The 23,094-nt window shown below is 40.9% G+C and overlaps 2 protein-coding genes and 1 non-coding gene across 3 annotated transcripts in view; 1 reads left to right on the top strand and 2 right to left on the bottom strand.

Moving 5' to 3' along the window:
- Positions 1-5,916, top strand: part of MATN2 (matrilin 2) — an 81,773-nt gene extending 75,857 nt beyond the window's left edge. Inside the window, exons 20-22 of the mRNA XM_067467342.1 lie at positions 1,288-1,398; positions 1,591-1,689; positions 5,614-5,916. Coding sequence (XP_067323443.1) covers positions 1,288-1,398; positions 1,591-1,689; positions 5,614-5,669 — 266 coding nt within the window. The 3' untranslated portion in view covers positions 5,670-5,916. The remainder of the gene's footprint in view (positions 1-1,287; positions 1,399-1,590; positions 1,690-5,613) is intronic.
- A 1,796-nt stretch (positions 5,917-7,712) lies between these two features.
- Positions 7,713-15,625, bottom strand: RPL30 (ribosomal protein L30). The gene is made up of 5 exons (XM_060775645.2): positions 15,490-15,625; positions 15,351-15,401; positions 10,186-10,331; positions 9,018-9,148; positions 7,713-7,816 (listed from the first exon to the last, which is right to left on the bottom strand). The coding sequence occupies exons 2-5, from the start codon at positions 15,369-15,371 to the stop codon at positions 7,767-7,769; spliced, it is 348 nt and encodes a 115-aa protein (XP_060631628.1). The 5' UTR covers positions 15,372-15,401; positions 15,490-15,625; the 3' UTR covers positions 7,713-7,766.
- LOC132775282 (small nucleolar RNA SNORA72) lies at positions 8,038-8,170 on the bottom strand. The gene has a single exon (XR_009631488.2). It is a non-coding gene; the product is annotated as a small nucleolar RNA SNORA72 (small nucleolar RNA).
- Positions 15,626-23,094: the final 7,469 nt, after the last annotated feature.

The raw sequence follows: 23,094 nt of genomic DNA, 5'->3' as shown, positions 1-23,094 counted from the left end.
TCCCACGGCACAAAGGAAGAAGGAAGGTGCCATGATGGGGGTAATAGGGACAAGCAAAACTGACATTGCTTGGAAATGAGCCCCAAAGACCATCCAGCCCAACCTCATTTGGCAGTAAAGGAAAACACCATCAAAGCCTTCACAACAGATGGCCAACCGATTGGAAGGGATCCCTAAAGGCCATCTAGTAATTTATAAAAAAAACATGAATGAATTCCTATGCACACTACACATATCTTATTTGTAGTGCAAAAAAACCCACTTAAAAACAATACAATAATTAAAATGAAGAACAGTTTTAACAAATATAAACTTATTAGTATTTCAATGGGAAGTGTGGGCCTGCTTTTGGCTGATGAGATAGGATTGTTGTTGTTGTGTACTTTCAAGTCATTTCAGACTTAGGTTGACCCTGAGCAAGGGCCGAGTAAATTACCTTGGAGGACCGTATCTGGCCCTCGGTTCTTAGTTTGAGGACCCCTGCTCCAGGCACTCTGCAGTAACTTGCTATCAAAAGTCCACCCCTCCCTTCTCTGTGCAGATGCTGCTAAACTATCTTCCAGCTAGATAGAAGACCAGGAGGAAAATGTGCAGGAAACTGGCCAAGAATGCAAAGACTTTGTGAAAAGGAGCTTCATTGTCAGAGGCTTTGTTAGCAGAGGAATGCCAGTATTGCTTTACATGTGCATTCACAGCTGTATGGCAGTATCTGTATACTGTATTACAATGTTTCTAACCAACCCACTCTAAAATGTGAAAAAGTCACTTTTAAACATTCTATATATGCTTTATTTTCTCTCTGCATTATTTAAAAGCCTTTATTTCAGGAAAGTAAGCAACTGTTATTATAGAAAAAACATGAAAAAGAAATTGGATGGCAGTAAGGACTCAGAGCCCCCGTTGGTGTAGTGGGTTAAACTGCTGAGCTGCTGAACTTGCTGACCAAAAGGTCGGCAGTTTGAATCCAGGGAGTGGGGTGAGCTCCCACTGTTAGCTCCAGCTTCTGCCAACCTAGTAGTTCATGCTAATGTGAGTAGATCAATAGGTACCACTCCAGCAGGAAAGTAACAGCACTGTATGTAGTCATGCTGGCCGCATGATCTTGGAGGTGTCTATGGACAATGCCAGCTCTTCAGCTTAGAAATGGAGATCATCACCCAGGGTTGGACATGACTAGATTTAATGTCAAGGGGAACCCTTTACCTTTACTTTAAAGACTAGGAAACTATATATGAAGCAACTCAATGTCTTATCATTTTAATTATTCTTCTCTGTGGTTTACTGCAGAACCTGAAGCAACTACTCTAGAAATCACAGATGTTCTTGCTTGTCCCAATATTGCAGTCCACCATAAATATCTATTTCAAAAAAAACAAATGACATCAACAGCAACATCAGGTAAAGCTGTTTCCATTCTGCATTTGTGTGAGTTACCAAAAAACCTCGTTTATTCCCGTAGTTTTCAATATTTTGGTCTTAGTTGATCTAGATTGCTTATTGATAATAATATATCAGTTCATTGCAACTTGAACAGATTTAATTTTGATTTGCTAGATATGAAAAAAAATTCACCCTGATCTTACTTTTCAGGAAAATCTTCAGATGATAAAAAAGACGCTTGCAAATGTGAAAATCTTGTGACGTTCCAGAATTTTGCAAATGCTGAAGTTCAGAAACTAACACAACAATATATCCTTTTTTTGGTACCTATTCCTATTGCATATTATTTAGGAGAAAGTAAAAATAAAGTACATCCAAAACAAACATCCAGATGAATATTTAATCTAACTTTAAAAGATCTGAAGTGGTGTCACTTGGTTTTCGATAGCAGCTACTCATATATTTGCATATCTTTGCTGGGGGCAACAGTAAAGGAATGAAAGTAAAACTATTTTTGCATGCTATATATGTCTCTCGTTGAACTGTGACCCCTCTGCTGTTCTCTTCTATAGTGCAAAGATTCTCCTACCAAAGGCCCCCTTGGGCTGTTGTTGCACGCGGAGCATTTAAAGAATAGGTAAGAGTGGCCTGACAACTTCAGGGTATGCTGTGACCTTCTGAAAATAGATCTATTCTTATTCTATATATGTAAAGAAAGTGCCAAAATCTGCTTCTGACTTCTCAAATACTGCTGCTGAGAAGCATGGGTGCATCCAAGGATAATCCAGTAATGGCAATTAGTGTTTATTTGTCATGATGACTGTGTATTGTTTCATGTCTCCCCTCCTTCCCACCCACTGCTAATTTGCTACACTGGATTATGGCACATGCAGAAGTTCTGTAGGTGGGGATGAAGAGCACTTTGAAGCCAGTTATATCTGAAACAATTTTTTTTTTGTCGTGTCAGGAGCGACTTGAGAGACTGCAAGTCGCTTCTGGTGTGAGAGAATTGGCCGTTTGCAGGGACGTTGCCCAGGGGACGCCCAGATGACTTGATGTTTTTATCATCCTTGTGGGAGGCTTCTCTCATGTCCCCGCATGAGGAGCTGGAGCTGATAGAGGGAGCTCATCCACCTCTCCCCGGAGTTGAACCTGCGACCTGTCGGTCTTCAGTCCTGCCGGCACAGGGGTTTAACCCACTGCACCACCGGGGGCTCCATCTGAAACTATAGTCTTAATATATTGTTTAACCTGGATCCTAATCTGCTAATATCATCTGACCCTATCATAGCAGTGTTCAGGGCTCCAGGTAGGTATACCTTCCTCTGATTGATTGTGGCTTCACATTTCCCTTCTCCCTCCCACCCCAGTGAATGTTTAGCATTCTCTGGGTCATAGAAACCACTGAATGTTTTGTGAGGAGCAGGGCCCCTTATTGCTAAAGTCCAATCCCATCAATATAGTAAATTATTGTATAGAATCAAGGATAGGCTGAATTTTTCAACCCTTTATTTAGGCTGAAAAAGCCCCCTTTGGCTTATACTCGGGTCAAGGTTATTTATTACTAGCCATCCCCTGCCACGTGTTGCTGTGGCCCAGTCTGTGTATATGTGTTTTGTGTGTATATATATGTGTGTATAGGTAAAGGTTTTCCCCTGACATTAAGTCCAGTTGTGTCTGACTCTGGGGGTTGGTGCTCATCTCCATTTCTAAACCAAAGAGGCAGCATTGTCCGTAGACACTCCAAGGTCATGTGGCCAGCATGACTGCATGGAGCACCGTTACCTTCCCTAATGATCTACTCACATTTGCATGTTTTTGAACTGCTAGGTTGGCAGAAGCTGGGGCTGATCGTGAGAGCTCACGCCGCTCCCCGGATATAAATCTGAGATCTTTTGGTTAGGAAGTTCAGCAGCTCAGCACTTTTACCAACTGTGCCACCAGGGGCTCCATATATGTGTATATGTGTGTATATATATGTGGTTTTGCGCATGCGTTGTAATGTATTTTTTATTTTTTGGTTTTTTAAGTCTCTTCTGCATTTTTTGTGTTTTTATGAGTAATGGTCACTTGTTAGGTTGAAAGGTGTATTGTGTCCAAATTCGGTGTCAATTCATCCAGTGGTTTTTGAGTTATGTTAATCCCACAAACGAACATTACATTTTTATTTATATATATTTTACTCTGTTGTTATTATTGTTATTACTACATTTACATTATTTTACTCTATTACTATTACATTTATGATTTTACTCTATTATTACTGTTATTATTACATTTATTATTTTTCTCTATTATTGTTATTCCATTTATGGTTTTACTCATTATTATTATTGGAAGGATACATAAGCACATTTACATTGAAGGAGGTTAGAATAATAGTTTAATCAGAATTGGACAGTTCTGTCTTACACTAGTTTTATGTAAATATTCAAACACATTTAAACCTACTGATGCTTCAATTAATGTAATTTTATTGATATCTAGTATTTTTATTTTGAAATAGATATGTTGAAGTAGCCGCTGCATTTCCCACCCTCGGCTTATACTCAATACATTTTCCCAGTTTTTTGTGCTAAAATTTGGTGCCTTGAGTTATATCCAAGTCAGCTTATATTCAAATATATACGGTATTACGGATGACGGGGAGATATAGTCCAATATCATCTGAGAAGCCAGATGCACCATCCTTATATTTATTTTGCAAACCCATACTGGGCAGGTATTTATGGGGTGGGGAGAATACCTATTTATTTGGTTTTCTTATTTTGCGGCTGCTAACTTCAGAATTCCCTGTGCATCCTGAGAACTTCTCAATTTCTCAGTGGCCGCTTTGGCTTCAGTCCTGATGCACACATCTACTCAAGCCGATTATTACAGGAAACAATGATAAATGGATGCTAAATTTCAATGTTTAGTTCTTGGATGTGGTCAACTAGTGCAGTGAGGTAGTAAAGCAATGTGTCACTTATAATCATTCAGCCACATTGAAGCATTCTAAGAAAGGAAGCATGCTGGTGAAATTAAATGTGGGACTCTGACTCCCCCTAGCTGCATTTTCAAAATTTAGAATTGCAGTACTGTAGATAATGGTATACATAATGGGACACTAATTCAGATAAATAGTTTATGCTGGATAGACTTATACCCAACAGAGTTTTGATCATCAAGAGGGCAGGAAGAAATGGCTACTTTCCCAACACCATTTTAGTAAAGGAACTTGTAAAGAGTTGGAGGATCCTCTTAAACAGTGGGAGGTTGTAGGGGTGGGGGAGAAATTGGTGCAAAATTGCCACTCCACTCCCTTCTAGTAGGAAACCTCTGAAAGAAGTCTGGATTTAACAAAAGCCAGCTTTTGACCCATATTCACTGTATCAGCTATGGAATCTCAAATAAGCAAACACAATGGGATATATTTTCTGCGATGCCAGTGTTATCAACAGGACTCCCACTACATGTAGGAAGTAACCTCCCACTACATAGAACAGAAATTGCTACCTGGAGATGCATGACTTAAAATGTGGACCACTGAACAGACGAGTGATATGAGATTATAGTTTGAGTATAAAGGTAAAGGTTTCCCCTAGACATAAAATCTAGTCACGTCCGACTCTGGGGGGTGGTGCTCATCTCCATTTCTAAGCCAAAGAATTCGTGTTACCTTTAGACACCTCCAAGATCTTGTTTCCAGCATGACTGCGTGGAGCACCATTACCTTCCTGCTGAAGCCGTACCTACAGATCTACTCACATTTGCATGTTTTCGAACAGCTAGGTTGGCAGAAGCTGGGGCTAACAGCCAGAGCTCACCCCACTCCCCAGATTTGAACCGCCGACCTTTCAGTCAGCAAGTTCAGCAGCTCAACAGTTTAACCCACTGTCCCAATGGGGGTTCCTTAGTTTGAGCATACTATAACATTAATACTGGTTTATATCCATGATGGAATTGTACCTCTTAGCACAGACATAAACATCTGGATAGCTATCTGCAACAACAATGCAGATAGCTTATAATTTCCTCTGAACTAAGAGCATTTGTGCTGGATCAGACCAATAGCATATCCCATTTCACCCAGTTTCCCTGGGTGAAATGGGAATAGATCACTTAAATAGATCACTTTTAATGCAGGCAGGTATTTGGATTTCCAGACTGAAATGTCATAATTATTTGTATTGAATAATCTGATGCTTTTTCACATACTGACTCAGACTATTTACCTTAACGTATGGCTACTAGGAGAAATGTCAAAAAGAATGGAAGCCCTGGAAAATCAATTACGATATCGATGAACATTGATGACGATACTTCTCAACAGAAGTTTACAAGTGCGTTGGAAGAGAATGTACCAAAGCTATCCACAAAAAGTCCAGATTCTCCCATTAAAGGAGAATGTATAGCTCCAGTACTTTAACAAAGTACCATATTATATTGCGTTTTTGCATTGTCTGGGAATAAAATGTGTATGTTTTTTCAACTGAGATAAGCTATTCCACTCAATAAAATGGTGCTACAAAAGGCATTTTAACTATTTTGGAATCTGCAGATATGGGTGTTTTTTATTCTAATGCACAATGCCGTCACAACTCGACTTTAAAAAGCAAGTAGCAGTAGTCTTGTGGAAGTATTTTTGTGCTGCACGACCCTTTTCCTAAGATGTCCAGAAAATTATCTGTGAAACAAAATCTTTAAGGTAACAGAACACTCTTCTGAAATATGTGGGGGAGACATTGCACTCTTACTATTTACCTAATTTTTGTTCAATCAGCCGATGCACATTTGCATCGCACGTAGTTCTATCATTAAAACATCTTCCATCCTAATTATAAAAACCTCAGATTTTATTTTTAAAAGTACATACATTAGGAAGAACTTCCTGATTATGTGTTTGACGATGGAATACGCATACCTCACTAATGCAGTCCTGCTTGAAAATTCAACTGTTACTGACCAGAATGAATCTTTTTAGAGCAGTGTCATAAGACAAAATCCCAGACACTGCTGTCAGCTGCCTAACTCCCTAAATTGTGCTTTTTTTCCATTTCTCAGTATGTTTTGAGCCAAGCATATGTGTTGTTCCTGTGTTTCCAATTTATGGTGACTCTTTCATGGGGTTTTCTTAGCAAGATTTGTTCAGAGGCCAATTTCCCTTTGCCTTCCACTGAGACTAAGGGAGTGTGACATGCTAAAGCCCACCCAGAGGATTTGCATTTCGAAGTTGGGGTTCAAACCCTGGTCTAGAGTCCCAGTCCATTTATACCACACTGCCTCTTGAGCAAAGTATGGCAGCACCAATATCTGCACAGATTTGAGTTAAGATGTACGCGTATCACACTGTGAGGCAGCAATAGATGGCAGAGATTAAGGCAGGACCTTGACATACACTGCCAAAGGCAAACTTCCACAACTTCAGAGCTTTTACTATGCTAAACATCTAATAAAGTCTCGATATATTTTGAATTTCATGTAAAATCCTTAACATTTTAACACTTCTACAGTTGTTTCCATCTCAAAATGTGTGTTACATTCTCAAGGTCACCCAGCATATTTCCATGGATGAACAGGGATTGAAATCCTGGTTTCTCAGAATTCTAGAGTGTACTTTAATTGCCATGGCTCAAAACTATGGAATTCTGGGAGTTGTAGCATTCTCAGCCAAATATCACTGGTGCCTCACCAAACTACAACTCCCATGATTCCATATCTCTGAGCCATGACAATTAGTGTTCCCAAACTGCATTAATTCTACAGTGTAGATACATCTGCAGACCAATTTACATTGACTCTACTTCAGTTATACTACTCTATATAAAATTTATAGCCCTACTCTCAGTGTAACTAAAAACAAGTATCTTAAATGAATGAAACTGTTATGCCTCATTTTATCAAATTATCTCATGTATATTTTATATACGTTGTATATAAAATATACAATGTATATAATATACAGTGTATATAAAATATACATGTATATTTTATATACACTGTAAATATTTTTTATACACTGTAAATTTTAGGGGTACTCAATTAACCTCTTGCAAAAGGGCCATGCATAGTGGCACTGCTACATAACATGTCAAAGAATACCTGAATTTCAAGCACATACACAAAAGCCCAGAAAGTAATGTTTGCTTATCTGCACAATAGAAATATACAACTGGTGAGAGCTGAGTATGCATTTAATGAGATGCGCTGCATTCTCGGATTTCAATGGCACACTGACCCATTTAATTCTTGTTTTTTTTTTTCTTTGACTTCCAGCTTTACCAGATCACTGTTTTTCCATTCACCAAAAGTTCCACACCTTCATGCATTGAACTCATGAAAGCTCAGGCTGACAACAGAGTTATAACCAATTTTATTACATAAAATTTAAACTCCTGCCACATTTATTTTTCTGCGGTTTGCTCTGGCATGCTTCTAATGATGTCAGAATCACCTGTTGGGAAGAATAAAAATATCAGCATCAGTGGCTTTAAAGCAAAAGCGAGTTCCATGACGAAGAGGTCTAAAACTTGAATGTAAAGACAATACTAGCGCGAACTTACATCCTTTCTTTTATACAAAAATATTTTCATGTATTTTCAAAACACTGGTAGATTTTTAAGTATGATTTCAAATTATTCCAGGTGGTACATGATGTTGGAAATTACAATCTGTACATGTTACTTGCAGTTAAAAACCAGGACTAGGGAGAGTAACCAACCCTGGGGACACACTGCATAGTAATAATATAGCGAATGTCTAGCCTGCCCTGATCACGGAAATATCAGGACAGCGAGAATATTCGCATTGTTTTCACAATTCCATAACGTGATCATTTAGAAAGCATTTGTTGTTCATTCGTTCAGTCGTCTCCGACTCTTCGTGACCTCATGGACCAGCCCACGCCAGAGCTCCCTGTCGGCTGTCACCAACCCCAGCTCCTTCAAGGTCAGTCCAGTCACTTCAAGGATGCCCTTCCAATGGTATACCGACATATCTCTGGTTGTACTGGTCCATTTAGTTTTCTTGGCAAGGATACTGGGGTGGTTTGCCATTGCCTTCCCCATTTAGAAAGCATACTTTGAATATAATGGGTTTGCACAGGAAAATGTTAGATGTATTTTGTGCTTTAAAAGGGTTGCAGGGTGAATTACATTTAACCTGCCATTAAATACTTGCCAATGTCTATTGAGAATTTAACACAACTTTAATGCACATTCTGTGACAGCAGATGTTCTGGATTAGCATTACCCAGTTCCACTGAGTTCTATAAACCATGGGCCAGTTTCAGGAAATCCCTGATAAAAACAGACTTATTAAGACATCAATGAAAAATGTTTGGGAGTTTTGGAGCATGTAGAACAATACCTGGAAAACTCATAAAATTGAGCCAGTAAATTATTTGATATTGACAATACTCGTCACAAAATATTGATGAACTGTGGAGAACATCACTAGAAGTTACAGTAGTAATTTAGGATGCAGCAAAACCCACAAAACTTATATAACTATGCCATCAAAGTGATGTTGCTAAATCAAAGCTAAGCCTGAGTACTGGAATCAGTACAATTTTCAAAGAATCCTGAAAGAATAAACACATTTAAGGATCTCAAATGTTTCTAAGACTACAACCCACATACAACACACATACGTACCTGGATCAATGATGGCCAATGTACATACTCTGTAGTACTTTCCACAAGCTGTACCCAATTCAATATTGTTGCCACTGTAGTGGTGTACACCGGTTTTGGCCAACATTGCATAATACTCAATTTCTGATTTCCTAAAAATTAAATCCATATGAAAGTTAACATACAGGTGGAAATTCTTTGCATAGCAGCCACACTAAACTATTCTTCAATAGCATTTAAATCAATAAGCAAGTCAGTCAATTATAACCAACTCTTAATTATTTTATTTGAACTCTGTAATTTAAGAGTGAAAAAACATCTTTGTACTTTATTAGATCCCCAGATGTTTTTAGAATTCATTCTCCCTAAACATATAAGAGGTGATTCTCTAGAATATTATTTCCAAAAGGATATCAATTCTAATAGTTTTAATTTTTTAAAAGACATTTTAATAACAATGAAAAAATATAAACTAGGCCCAGCTAAACTACTACTACTACATAATGCTGGAAAATAAAAAGTAAAAAAAGCATAGAAACAAGAAATTTTAAAAATTCTTCCATGTAGTTCTCTAAAATAAGAATACAAAATAGTTTCAATGATTCCATCAAGTTTGAATTTCTATTGCTTCTCCAGTTGACTTTCAGTAAAAAGAAAAAGCCAGTCTCAATCTGACTCTTGGAGAAAACTTGGGGAGTTGGACATGGGTGCAGAACTATCCCCCAATTAACAAACTAATAACCAGCTCCATTATGAGCAAATATCCTATGACTTCAGAGAGGAAGGCTCTCGACACTCTAAATGAAGCACACTTACTAGAGTGGCAGTGGCATGCAAAATAATAACTACAATAAGTAACGTGCTAGTTATCCACATTTGCAGTTACTTATTTTAAACTTCATGAAAGATACACCAAAATATTCCAAACACATTTACTCTGACATGCCTACTGAGTTCAATGGGGCTAGATTCCAGGTTTGTTTACATTAACATCAGCACTTTTCACATCCTCCTACACTACATCATAGATAGCTGCTGCAGACGCACTGTACATGTCAAACTACTGAGTTCAATGGGGCTAATATCCAGGTAGCTGTGCAATGACTTGCAGTACAATTTGAGGATTTAAAAATTTAAACAAGCCTTGTTTGTTTACATTAACATCAGCATTTAGTAAATACACCCTTACCTCAAAGCAGGACAATTGTTGGCCAAGATGACCAGCTTGGCTTTGCCCTGCCGGATCATTTTCAGAGTCTGCTTGTATCCAAGTACATATTTACCACTTTTCATAACCAGCTGTAGTCTAGAGTTTATAGACTCCAGGGACTTTTTCTAAAAGAAAATATAATAACATATAGCTTTCAAAATTATTCCAGCATGCCACTGTGCATTTATAAATCTCATCACACACAAAAAGAGGGGTTGCTGGACTTTCTTATACTGTACTCAGAATATCTGGCCTTGTTACACTAAGTATAAATATCTCACTAGAAACTGTTTAACAATAATGATAAAACCTTAAATTACAACCTATTTAGGTATTTTAACTCACCTCAAACCAAACCAGGAGTCACACATTCAAGTTTTTAAACTAGTGTATGGAAGAAAAAATTGTAATGACCTAAAGAAAAACACTGTTTAATTCTATTCTAACTACCTCTAGTCCTCAAAACTGCTGTGTTAATCGTCAATCCTCCATATCTACAGATTCTGTAATCATGGATTCCACCATTCACTGCTTAAAAATACTCTCCCCCATCTCAAAAGCATCTTATGTTTTTTTTTCCATTTTATAAAAGGAATGCCATTTTACTAAACTATTATATATAATGGGATTTCAGCATCCATGGATAGCCACAGGGGTCTTGAAAACGAAACCCCAGCAACTTCCAAGGACCATCTGTACAGGTTATGCAAATGTGTTTGTAATATAGGCTACTTAATGATGTAGATTGAGTTACCAAGTTATCATCCATTTCTCAAGTATTACATATATTTAAAAAAAACCATCAAGACACATTTGACTACTTTATACTTAAATCTTAAATCTACACCAAAATCCTGTTAATCCGAAGTCTTCTGGCTTCTTCCTATTAATGCTTACAATTGGTTCTCCCTAAATCTAATATTTTCATTCACCCATCAACTTCATAGCAGCCATTCAAAAGCAACTAGCCTTGTTTCACTGGCATGGTTTTATTAATCAGATAAACTTAGGGCCCTTCCACACTGCCCTTATATTCCAGGTTCTGATATCAGATTATCTGGCAATAGAGACAAATATAATCTAGTTTAAAGCAGATAATCTAGGATCATATCCTGGGGTAAAGGGCAGTGTGGAAGGGACCTCAGATTACAAGTTAACTGTGGACACCTGAGGGAAACAAAAAAACTGAGTTTGAAAGGCAGCACTTCTGTGCCACTATCAGACACAAAATGATAGACAGCATCCATGGATTTTGGTATCCAGAGTAGTAATGTTCTTTCTATGTGTCTACTAGCATGTAATCAGAACTTGGTAAACCTTACCGCTTGGGATTGAAATCCCCCAGTTGTACCAATACTTGGGACATGTAACTAAGGAACTGCAATATGAACGAACATCAAGCTGCTCAAATTTAGTAAACAATTGTCAAGTGCATGTTGAGTAGCTTTTATCCTTCTTGTAGTTAAAGCATCCAGGTTTGGTTCCAGGACCACTCTGAATATTTATGTATAGTTAATGCATCGGGTTTGGTTCCAGGACCACTCTGGACACCAACATATGTGGCTGCTCAGCTCCCATTATATACAGTGATGCTGTAAAATGGTATCCTTAATACAAAATGGCAAAATGATGTTTTACTATCTGGATTTTAAAAAATATTTTCAAATATGGATATGTTAAATTGACGGATGCAGAATCTATGGACAAGGAGGGCTCCGTGTGTGATTGTGTTTTCCTGAGTAGCTGAATGGGTTGGAGACCAGGTGGTCCTTGTGGTCTCTTCCAACTGGATTTCTATTATTCCACCATGGATATGGGACCCAAATCTAAACATGATATTCATTTATGTTTCATATGCACCTCATCACAAAGCCTGAAAATAATTTAATAATTTTGGCATGAAAAAGTATATGTATGTGAAACCAACAGAAATATCAGAAAGCAAGGGCGTCCATCCCATGTGGACCATTTTGACTTTTGAAGGATTTCAGATATGGAATGCTCAATTTGTATAGTGCTGGCAAGAAAGTACAAGCAGCTCAGTCACCAACTGCCCACTGTTTACCATTAACCCATCCTGCCTTGGCTTCTCTCTCCAATTTGGTGTGAGAACTCTCAAATTCATGAGGGGTATATGTTGTCCTTCCGTCAGCAGGCTAGGACTAGCTGGCATCCCCCTCCCCTCTGATATGTGATGGGAAGTTGCTACCAATTGCATGAGAAATGAGGTTGAACACTGCGAAAGCAACCTATTGTATGGCTATCAGCCTCCTCCCAGTAGACTTAAATCATGGAAAAGTTTTATCAGAACCACCACTTCTCTAAATGTTCCTCCTTCTCTAAGTCTTCCTCCAGGGGCAAACCAAGAATGGGCAACTTGGAAGTCCCTGAATAGACTCAGAAGTGGAGTGGACAGATCAAAAGACAACCTGGCAAAATGGCACTACCAAAAAGAATCCCACACCTTGTGTGACTGCGGAGCAGAACAGACAACTCCGCATCTGTATGCTTGTCCACTATGTCTTGCCTCATGTATAGAGGAAGAATTGTTGGAGGCTAGACAATGCAGGCCCTTCCTTTTGCCCCTTCCTCTATCACAGGCAAGACTTGTGGGAACGAGGGAGCCCCCCCCCCCGACTTTGGAGCTCACCTGGTGAGATCAGGCAAGCCCCCACCTTAGCTCTTCCGATGTGCCTTTGGAGAGTGATCATTTATCCCATTTTTGTTTGTTCCATCTACAGTGCTGCTCCTATGATGCACTTTCCCCCTTCCTAAACTGAAAGCCTAACCCCACTGGTCATCCTTTTTGAGCTCCTCTTTTTTTCTATTCCTACCTCATCCAGGGTTTTATCATTTTATCTCATCCATTTGCCTGCCCATTGTGCCCGATTTTATACTATGTCAATTTGCTTTATTTATTTTACTTTGCTATTTCAGAAGCAGAGTGGGCAGATCAAAAGACAACCTGGCAAAATGGCACTACCTAAAAGAATCCCATATCTTGTGGGACTGTGGAGCAGAACAGACAACTCTACATCTGTATGCCTGTCCACTATGCCTTGCCTCATGTACGAAGGAAGAATTGTTGGAGGCCACAGACAATGCAATTGCTGTTGTCCATTTTTGGTCAAAAGATATTTAGCCGCCAGCGCTCCTTCTATTTTTATCAGTTTTATACTAATTTATGCAATACTTTTGATACAAAATAAATAAAACTTGGTTTTAGATGTTGGTCTAATGTGGGAATTGGTTTATTCTATTTGAATCTATGGTTTTTCAAGGCATTGAATTATTGCCTTTTTGTCCGTTGGAATCTGCCCTGAATCCCCTTGGGAAGACAGGGTGAAATACCAATAAAGTGTTGTTATTATTAATAATACCATTGAGGTTTAATTCTGGGTGATAGTATGATAGCTGGGTCTGGAAGCTCTGAGCGTTAGAGATGCCGCAGATGCGGCTGTGAGTAAGGGAAGAGAAGGGGCGGAGTGAGAGGGGGAGAGCGAAGGAAGGATAGAAAGGAGGGGACACTTAGGGTAAGGGTTAGTGCAAGGTTTAGGGTTTGGTTTACAGTTAGGGGTTATGGTTAGGGTACAGTTAGGGTTAGCATAAGGGGTTAGGCTTAGGCTTATGGTTCAGGGTTAGGGTTTCACCATTAAAGAACTCTTACATTCTGTCTATGTTATCTGTCTCCGGCCTGGCTTACATTAGCAAAGTCTCTCTTGTGCAAACAGTGCTCCCGAAGGAGCGATGCGACATGCTCTGAGCTTCCAGACCGAGATATCATCCTATTACAAATACATTTTTTATTTCCTATCTCACCCAGGGTTATAAATGCTTTAATGTTTTTAGGATTTTTAGTATTTTATCCGGCACATCTGGCTCGCCCTTTGTGACTGTTTTTATTATGTTTTTTACACTGTTTATTTTATTTTGCTGTATTATATATTTGTTGTTTTTATTTTCTATTGTTTTGCATATAATTTTGCTGTATTATGTCTGGACTCGGCCTCATGTCAGCCGTCCCGAGTCCGTATTGGGGAGACGGTGGCGGGGTATAAATAAAGTTTATTATTACTGTATTGTTGAAGGCTTTCATGGCCGGAATCACTGGGTTGTTGTAGGTTTTTCCAGGCTATATGGCCATGTTCTGGAGGCAATTTTTCTCCTGACGTTTCGCCTGCATCTATGGCAAGCATCCTCAGAGGTAGTGAGGTCTGTTGGAAGTAGGAAAAATGGGTTTATATATCTGTGGAATGATCAGGGTGAGACAAAGGACTTTTTTCTGCTGGGGCTAGGTGTGAATGTTTCAGCTGATCACCTTGATTAGCATTCAAAGGCTTGGAGGTGCCTGGGGGGAATCTTTTGTTGAGAGTGATTTTATGTGCCTGTTTGTTTCCCCTCTGTTGTTTTGCTGTTGTAATTTTTGAGTTTTGCTAATGCTAATGAAGGTGATCAGTTGAAACATTCACACCTAGCTGCAGCAGGGAAGAGCTCCTTGCTCCACCCCAGCCATTCCACAGATATATAAACCCATTGTCATAATTCCAACAGACCTCACTACCTCTGAGGATGCTTGCCATAGATGCAGGCGAAACGTCAGGAGAAATGCCTCTAGAACATGGCTCTATAGCCCGAAAAAAACCACAAGAACCTATTTGAGTTTTTTAATACTGGTAGCCAGATTTTGTTCATTTTCATGGTTTCTTCCTTTTTGTTATTATTATTATTTCTTTATTATTACCTAATTCTGTTTTAATGAGTCTCCTTGTGGAGACAAAACGCGGGATATAAATAATAATAGAATCACACAGTGGGAAGAGACCCCTTGGGCTATCCAGTCTAACCCCATTCTTCTATGCAAGAAGACATAATTAAAGCACTTCCAAAAGATGGCCATTCAGCCTCTGTTTGAATATGGAGGCCGCATATCCCACTCTTAAGTAGCTCTTCCGGTTAAGAAGTTCTTCCCAATGTTTAGGTGGCGTCTCTTTCCCCTGCATTGCGCCCTGGTTTCCCCTCCTCAGTGTGACACTCTTTCAAATACTCGAGCAGGGCCACCCAGGCTGCCTCCCTCCCTCCTTCCCTCCGCCCGCCACGTGAAGGCCTTCTCGCCTCCGGCCCTCCCGCTCTGCTGGGCCACTCACCGTCTTCTTGGCGGCCACCATCTTGCCGGCTCACGTCGGCCCGGGCGTTACCTGAGGGGAGACCAAACACAGGAGCGTTACGGCTGCTTCGACCCGCGCCCGCCTTCCCAACCAGGCCCAAACCCGGAGCCCCGCTCACCAGAGGCGCCTTCAAGATGGCTGGGCAGCGAGGAAAGGAAAGAAGGAGCGCCCACAAGGCCTCGCGCTGATCAGCTCGCGTGAACGGCTACGCTCGCGAGAGGATAGCCTTCCCTCCTGAGCATGCGCAGCTGTGCGTCGTCTGGCCTGAAGAGGGCACACTCAGCATAGGGGAAAGAGAGACCACTGACAGCAGATTCTTCCGGCTCTCATTCGAACACGTGGAATTCCATAGTAGCCAAAAAAGAAACCATAGCATGCTTCTACAGCAGGCATGGGCAACCTTGGGCCCTCCAGGGGTTTTGGACTTCAACTCCCACAATTCCTAACAGCCTACTGTTAGGAATTGTGGGAGTTGAAGTCCAAAACACCTGGAGGACCCAAGTTTGCCCATGCGTGCTGTAGAATGAGCTGTATTTTGATGAGTAGATTATCTGCTTTGAACTGGATTATATGGCAGTGTAGACTCATACAATCCAGTTCAAAGCAAATAAAGCGTCTGAGGGGGGGAAGGAAGGGGCCAGAGGCTATTAGGAATGGTGGGAGTTGAAGTCCAAAACACCTGGAAGGCCCAAGTTGGCCCGCGCTTGGGATACATAGTATGAGGTATGGTATTAGGTCTCAGTATACATCTAAATTCCGAAGGGAAGTGTTAACTTACTGCAATGACAGAAATGTAGGCCATGAAGGAACGTTTCAAGGAGCCAACAATGTGATGTGGCGGCAAAAAAAGCCAATGGGATTTTGGCCTGCATCAATAGGAGCATAGTGTCTAGGTCCAGGGAAGTCATGCTACCCCTCTATTCTGCTTTGGTTAGACCACACCTGGAATATTGTGTCCAATTCTGGGCACCACAATTCAAGAGAGATACTGACAACCTGGAATGTGTCCAGAGGAGGGCGACTAAAATGATAAACGGTCTGGAAAACAAGCCCTATGAGGACAGCTTAAGGAGCTGGGCATGTTTAGCCTGAAGAAGAGAAGGATGAGAGGAGATATGATAGCCGTGTATAAATATGTGAGAGGAAGCCACAGGGAGGAGGGAGCAAGCTTGTTTTCTGCTTCCCTGGAGACTAGGACGCGGAACAATGGCTTCAAACTACAAGAGAGGAGAATCCATCTGAACACAAGGAAGAACTTCCTGACTGTGAGAGCCGTTCAGCAGTGGAACTCTCTGCCCCGGAGTGTGGTGGAGGCTCCTTCTTTGGAAGCTTTTAAGCAGAGGCTGGATGGCCATCTGTCAGGGGTGATTTGAATGCAATATTCCTGCTTCTTGGCAAGGGGTTGGACTGGATGGCTCATGAAGTCTCTTCCAACTCTTTGATTCTATTATTCTATGAAGATAAACAAAATCTGGCTACCAGTATTAAAAAAAAAACCCTCTAAAATTACAACAGCAAAACGACAGAGAGGAAACAATCTGGGACATCTAATCACCTCTCAACAAAAGATTGCCCCAGGCACTGCCAGGCCATCAAATGTTAATCAAGGTGGTCAGTTGAAACATTCACACCTAGCTCCAACATACAAGAGTTCTTTGTCCCACTCTGGTCATTCCACAGATATATAAACCCTTTGTCCTAGTTCCAACAGACCTCACTACCTCTGAGGATGCTTGCCATAGATGCAGGCGAAACGTCAGGAGAGAATGCTTCTAGAGCATGGCCATATAGCCCGAAAAAACCTACAACAACCCAGTGATTCCGGCCATGAAAGCCTTTGACAATAAACTATGATATAACTCTCATGATTCAATAGTACTGAGCCACGGCAGCTAACGTGGTGTCAAACTACATTCATTCTACGATGCATCAGTGCTCTGTGGCTTATTTCACCACCATCCAGGTCCATGATTTCCTATGTCATCATCTTCACAGCGAAAATATGTTCTTCCATACTAGTTTGAAACTGACTTAAATAGTCAGTGTAGATAGGGTCTGGGAAACTCCATGAGCAGCCCTTGGATACTACAGGAATAAAGCAAATAAAAATATTAGTCACTTATTATTCAAGATGTGTCCCCTAGTGTTTTGGGAAAGAGGGCAGAGTTCCTTTTTTTGCACTCAGATTCTTGCCCAGTTACTTTAATTTAGACAGAAAGCAATAGATCTGTAACATGCAAAGATTAATGTTAAAATGAAAAGTCTTCCCTCTAGTGGAAAGTAACTATCCCAGCACGCTCATAATAAGGTACTGTATGAAGAAATGAAGCAGAGAGTGTTTGAGGACTGAGACATCCGTAGGGATACCAAGGTGCTTGTCTATAAAGCTATTGTCCTCCCAACCCTGCTATACGCCTGCAAGATGTGGACTGTCTACAAGCGTCACATGCAACTCCTGGAATGATTCCATCAGTGCTGCCTCCAGAAAAATCCTGCAAATCTCTTGGGAAGACAAGCGGACAAACGTCAGCGTGCTAGAAGAAGCAAAGACCACCAGCATTGAAGCGATGGTCCTCCGCTATCAACTCCGCTGGACCGGCCATATTGTCCGGATGCCCGACACCGTCTCCCAAAGCAGTTCCTCTACTCTAAACTCAAGAATAGAAAACGGAATGTTGGTGGACAGAAAAAGAGATTTAAAGATGGGCTCAAAACCAACCTTAAAATCTCTGGCATAGACACTAAGAACTGGGAAGCCCTGGCCCTTGAACGCTCCAGCTGTAGGTCAGCTGTGACCAGCAGTGCTGCAGAATTTGAAGAGGCACGAATGGAGGGTGAAAGAGAGAAACGTGCCAGGAGGAAGGGGCGTCAAGCCAACCCCGACCAAGATCCACCTGGAAACCAATGCCCTCACTGTGGGAGAAGATGCAGGTCAAGAATAGGGCTCCACAGCCACCTATGGATCCACAAGAATACTGATCATGGAAGACTATCCTACTCGCCCAATGAGAGATCACCTAAGTAATGAAGAAATGTAAGGGATGGTATATCTACACTGCAAAATTAATGCAGTTTGGCGACACTTTCAACTGATATGGTTCACTGCTATGGAATTCTGGGATTTGTAGTTGGATGACGCACCAGCATGATGGGAGACATAGTACAATTTGGACCTTGGGATACTAATAAGGATGGCATTTGCTGAATAAGCTACCCAAATAGCAGTTAAAAGTAAAATAAAATATATAATGGGAAAAAGGATGAAGCCTACAGGAATACATGAAAAACCTGAAGCTGATTGTCAATTTTAGTATAACTACAGATGTGGAATCACAAAAGGGACAAAATGCACTAATGGAGTGAGCTGTATGTGAGCTTTGCTCCACATGTTAGGTTTTGGAAAAAAAGCTAAGGATATTTAATTCTAATGTTTTCATCCAGATTTCTCTTTTGAAGTGCTACTGATCTTTACGGATGAATGTATCCTATTGATTTCCATGGATGTAGCTTGAGGTGATGATGTGTAGGATTTCTGCTTTACAGTTGGTTCTCCATATCCACGGATTTGCATCCACCAATTAAACCATGCATGGTTTGAATATACTCCTCTCTACAAAAAAATAAATATCCATAAAGCAAACCTTGCTTTTGCCATATAAGGGTTGCCATTTTAAACCACCATTGGATATAATGAGACTTGAGCATCTATGGATTTTGATATGAATTGAGGATCCTGGAACCAAACTCCATCAGATATCAAAGCCCCACTATAATTTTACTATAGTTTAGCCTACTTACTGTCTTTATAGAATTAGTCCTACCTCTTTAACGTTTCTCTCCTAAATCCCAGGCTTCTGCAATATATAGTGATGCTTATAATGGGAAAAACTCCTATACTGGTATAAATGTGGTAAATATACATGAGTGCAGCTTTCTGCTTTGCTTCCCCTGCTATGTAAACACATTCTTCATTTTAGCATCCCTCTGAAGAATGCTGTGCTTCATTAACTGCAAACAAGTAGCTACAAGTCGAGTGTCCCTTATCCAAAATGCTTGGAACTAAATGAGTTTTAGATTTTTAAAATTATTATTTTAGAATTACTGCATTGTATTTATTGGTTGTATGTTTGTAATTTTTTTTCTTTTTGGAGTTCCTCTGGGGAGAGAGGGTGGATTAAAAATAAAGTTTATTATTATTTTTATTATGTCATATTATAGATATCAGCTTTCTTCACTGACTAGCTTTCAGAACCATACCTACATTTTCGAGATGGGAACCAAGTCACATTTATGTTTCTAGTACACATTATACATGTCAGCTTTCTTCATTGCCCAGCTTTCACAGATATGAGAAATACAACTGCACAAGCAATCCTTTAGTATTTCATAATACAGCTTTACACTCCTGGATTTTGTCTACTTCCTCTATAACTGCCCTTCCAAATCTGCCTTGGTCTCATTTCTTGACTACAGTCCCCAATGTAATTAATGACTGTGGAAAGTCGAATATCTTCATTGCCTGCTATAAAGTTCTGTAGCCGTTATTTTTGTTTTCTTGATGTTCAACTCAAATCTGGGATTTGCAGTTTGGTGAGGCACCCGCATTCTTTCTGGGCACTGCAATTTAAGGGAGACGTTGACCTTAAGCTGGAATGTGTCCAGAGGAAGGTGACTAAAATGATCAAGGGTCTGGAGAACAAGCCCTACGAGGAGTGGCTTAAAGAGCTGGCCATGTTTAGCTTGCAGAAGAGAAAGCTGAGATGATACATGATAGCCATGTATAAATACATGAGAGGAAGTCATAGGGAGGAGGGAGCAAGTTTGTTTTCTGCTGCCCTGGAGACTAGGACACAGAACAATGACTTCAAACTACAGGAAAGGAGATTCTACCTGAATATGAGGAAGAACTTCCAAACTGTGAGAGCTGTTCAGCAGTGAAACTCTGCCCTGGAGTGTGGCGGAGGCTCCTTCTTTGGAAGCTTTTAAACAGGGGCTGGATGGCCATCTGTCAGGGGTGCTTTGAATGCAATTTTCCTGCTTCTTGGCAGAATGGGGTTGGACTGGATGGCCCATGAGGTCTCTTCCAACACTTTGATTCTATTATTCTATGATGCAGTTGATTCACATAGCCTAATAGTAAGTCTGGCCCTGCTGCTAATTGCCTTGCATGACTATTTTGTTAAAATATAAAAAAGAAACCGTGTTCGCATCCGTTCACCTAATGTCTACAGATGCCAAATGTTACTTTCTTTAAAAAAAACAACAACCTTTTGTTTTCAAGGGAGTGGGTTTGGGGCAGCTACACTGACATTAAAATGTACATGTAGCCCATCTAAGGCTGAGAGAAGACATGATGATGGCCATGTATAACTACGTGAGGGAATGTCATGAGGAGGAAGCTTGTTTTCTGCTGCCCTGGAGACTAGGAAGCAGAACAATGGCTTCCAATTACAGGAAAGGAGATTCCAACGTAACATTAGTAAGAACTTTTTCACTGTGAGAGCTGTTCAGCAGTGGAACTCTCTGCCCCTGAGTGTGATGGAGGCTCCTTCTTTGGACAGTTTTAAACAGAGGCTGGGTGTGTCAGTTTATTGACCTCAGAGCAACAGAGCAAAAATAAATCAATGAAGCATGCTATCTTCAGTCAGCTCTGAGCCCGGAGCAGCACTTAAAGATTTATTGCTATTTTCTAAAAAACTACAAAACTATATACAGGAGTAGCCGAATACACATCTTTCCTCTTAGCTGTACATCACTAGAAGAGAACATGTGCTGTTATCACATCTCTGGAATGCGTGAGGAAACAGGAACTGTCCAAAGTCACGCACAAATCATAACTCTGTGCATTTAACCCTTGCACAGCATTACACATCTACACTGGGCATACAGAGTTTAAACCAGGGGTCCTCAAACTAAGGTCCGAGGGCCGGATATGGCCCCCCAAGGTCATTTACCCGGCCCTCCCTCAGGATCAACCTAAGTCTGAAATGACTTGAAAGCACACAACAACAACAGCAATCCTATCTCATCAGTCAAAAGCAAGCTTGCAAACTTTGTGTTTTGTCTGTTTGTTTGTTTGTTTTGTTTAAAATGTAATACAAATGTCTGGTTGCTTCTGACACGATAAATAAATAAATAAATAAATAAAATAAGTCAAAAGCAGGCCCACACTTCCCATTGAAATACTAATAAGTTTATATTTGTTAAAATTGTTCTTCATTTTAATTATTGTATTGTTTTAAAGTGTTTTTTGCACTACAAATAAGATATGAGCAGTGTGCATAGGAATTCATTCATGTTTGGTTTTTTTTCCAAATTATAATCCAGCCCTCCAACACTTTGAGGGACTGTAACCTAGCCCTCTGTTTAAAAAGTTTGAGGATCCCTGGTTTAAACTATAAACAATATTTCATCATATTTAAACCACAGTACTGACCGGATGGCCATCTGTCGGGGGTGCTTTGAATGCAATTTTCCTGCTTCTTGGTATGGGGTTGGACTGGATGGCCCACGAGGTCTCTTCCAACTCTATAGTTCTATGTTCCTAAGGCAGTGGTTCTCAACCTGTGGGTCCCCAGATGTTTTGGCCTTCAACTTCAAGGATAAAACCCTATACGGCTCCGGCCCAGCGTGCCTGTCCGAACGTATCTCCTTCTATGTCCCACCTTGGAGTTTAAGATCTTCTGAGGAGGCCCTGCTCTCGGCCCCACCTCTATCACAAGTGAGGCTGGTGGAGACGAGGGACAGGGCCTTCTCAGTGGTGGCCCCTCGCCTGTGGAATTCACTCCCCGGGGAAATTAGGTCATCAACATCCCTCCTCTCCTTTAGAAGGAAGCTGAAAACATGGATATGGGACCAGGCCTTTGGGTAATCTGGCAGACTGACAAGGTAATGACGACCAGAATTTGGAAAGGACTATGGTAATGTTGAATGGACTTACGGATTTTAGAACTCAGAGAACATTGGCCACTAGATTGGCTTTTTAGTTATTATTGTATTAATTGAATGTTTTAACTATTGTGGTTATTGTGTTATGTATTTTATTTGTTGAATTGTGGCATCGAATTGTGCCGGTTGTAAGCTGCCCTGAGTCCCCCCTTGGGGGTTGAGAAGGGTGGGGTAGAAGTGCCCGAAATAAACAAATAAAATAAGAAATCCTAACATCTGGCAAACTTGCTGGGATTTCTGGGAGTTGTAGGCCAAAACACCTGGGGACCCACAGGTTGAGAACCACTGTCCTAAGTCTAAAGACCTTGCAAAACTACAACCTCCAGCATTCCACAACCTTAAAGGGGTGCAAACTTCGGCTTTCCGGGTATTTTGGACTTCCAACTCGCACAATTCCTAACAGCCTACCGTAAGCCTGTTAGGAATTGTGGGAGTTGAAGTCCAAAACACCTGGAAGGCCGAAGTTTGTCCATGCCTCAACGCGGAATGCCAGGAAGCTGGAAGCTAGCTAACAGAACGCGTGAATGCGAGAATGCGAGCGCGCGCGCCGTTCCCGTGGCAACCGAGCGCGAGCGATAAACACTTTCCCCGGCGCTCGAGAGAAAGTTCCCCCGGCACGTGCGGCATAAGGGAAAGAAGGCGGGTGTGCCTTGTGCGCAGGCGCGGAGAGGTTTCCTTCCACCTGCCCCGCTGCCCGGGAGGGAGGGAGAGAGGGGGCGCGCGCACACACACACCACTGCCTCCCCCCCTCTCTCTAGTTATTTATCTCGTGCAC

Source organism: Anolis sagrei, chromosome 4 (assembly GCF_037176765.1).
Source record: "Anolis sagrei isolate rAnoSag1 chromosome 4, rAnoSag1.mat, whole genome shotgun sequence".
NCBI classification, from domain to species: domain Eukaryota; kingdom Metazoa; phylum Chordata; class Lepidosauria; order Squamata; family Dactyloidae; genus Anolis; species Anolis sagrei.
This window is presented reverse-complemented; position numbering and strand designations above follow the sequence as displayed.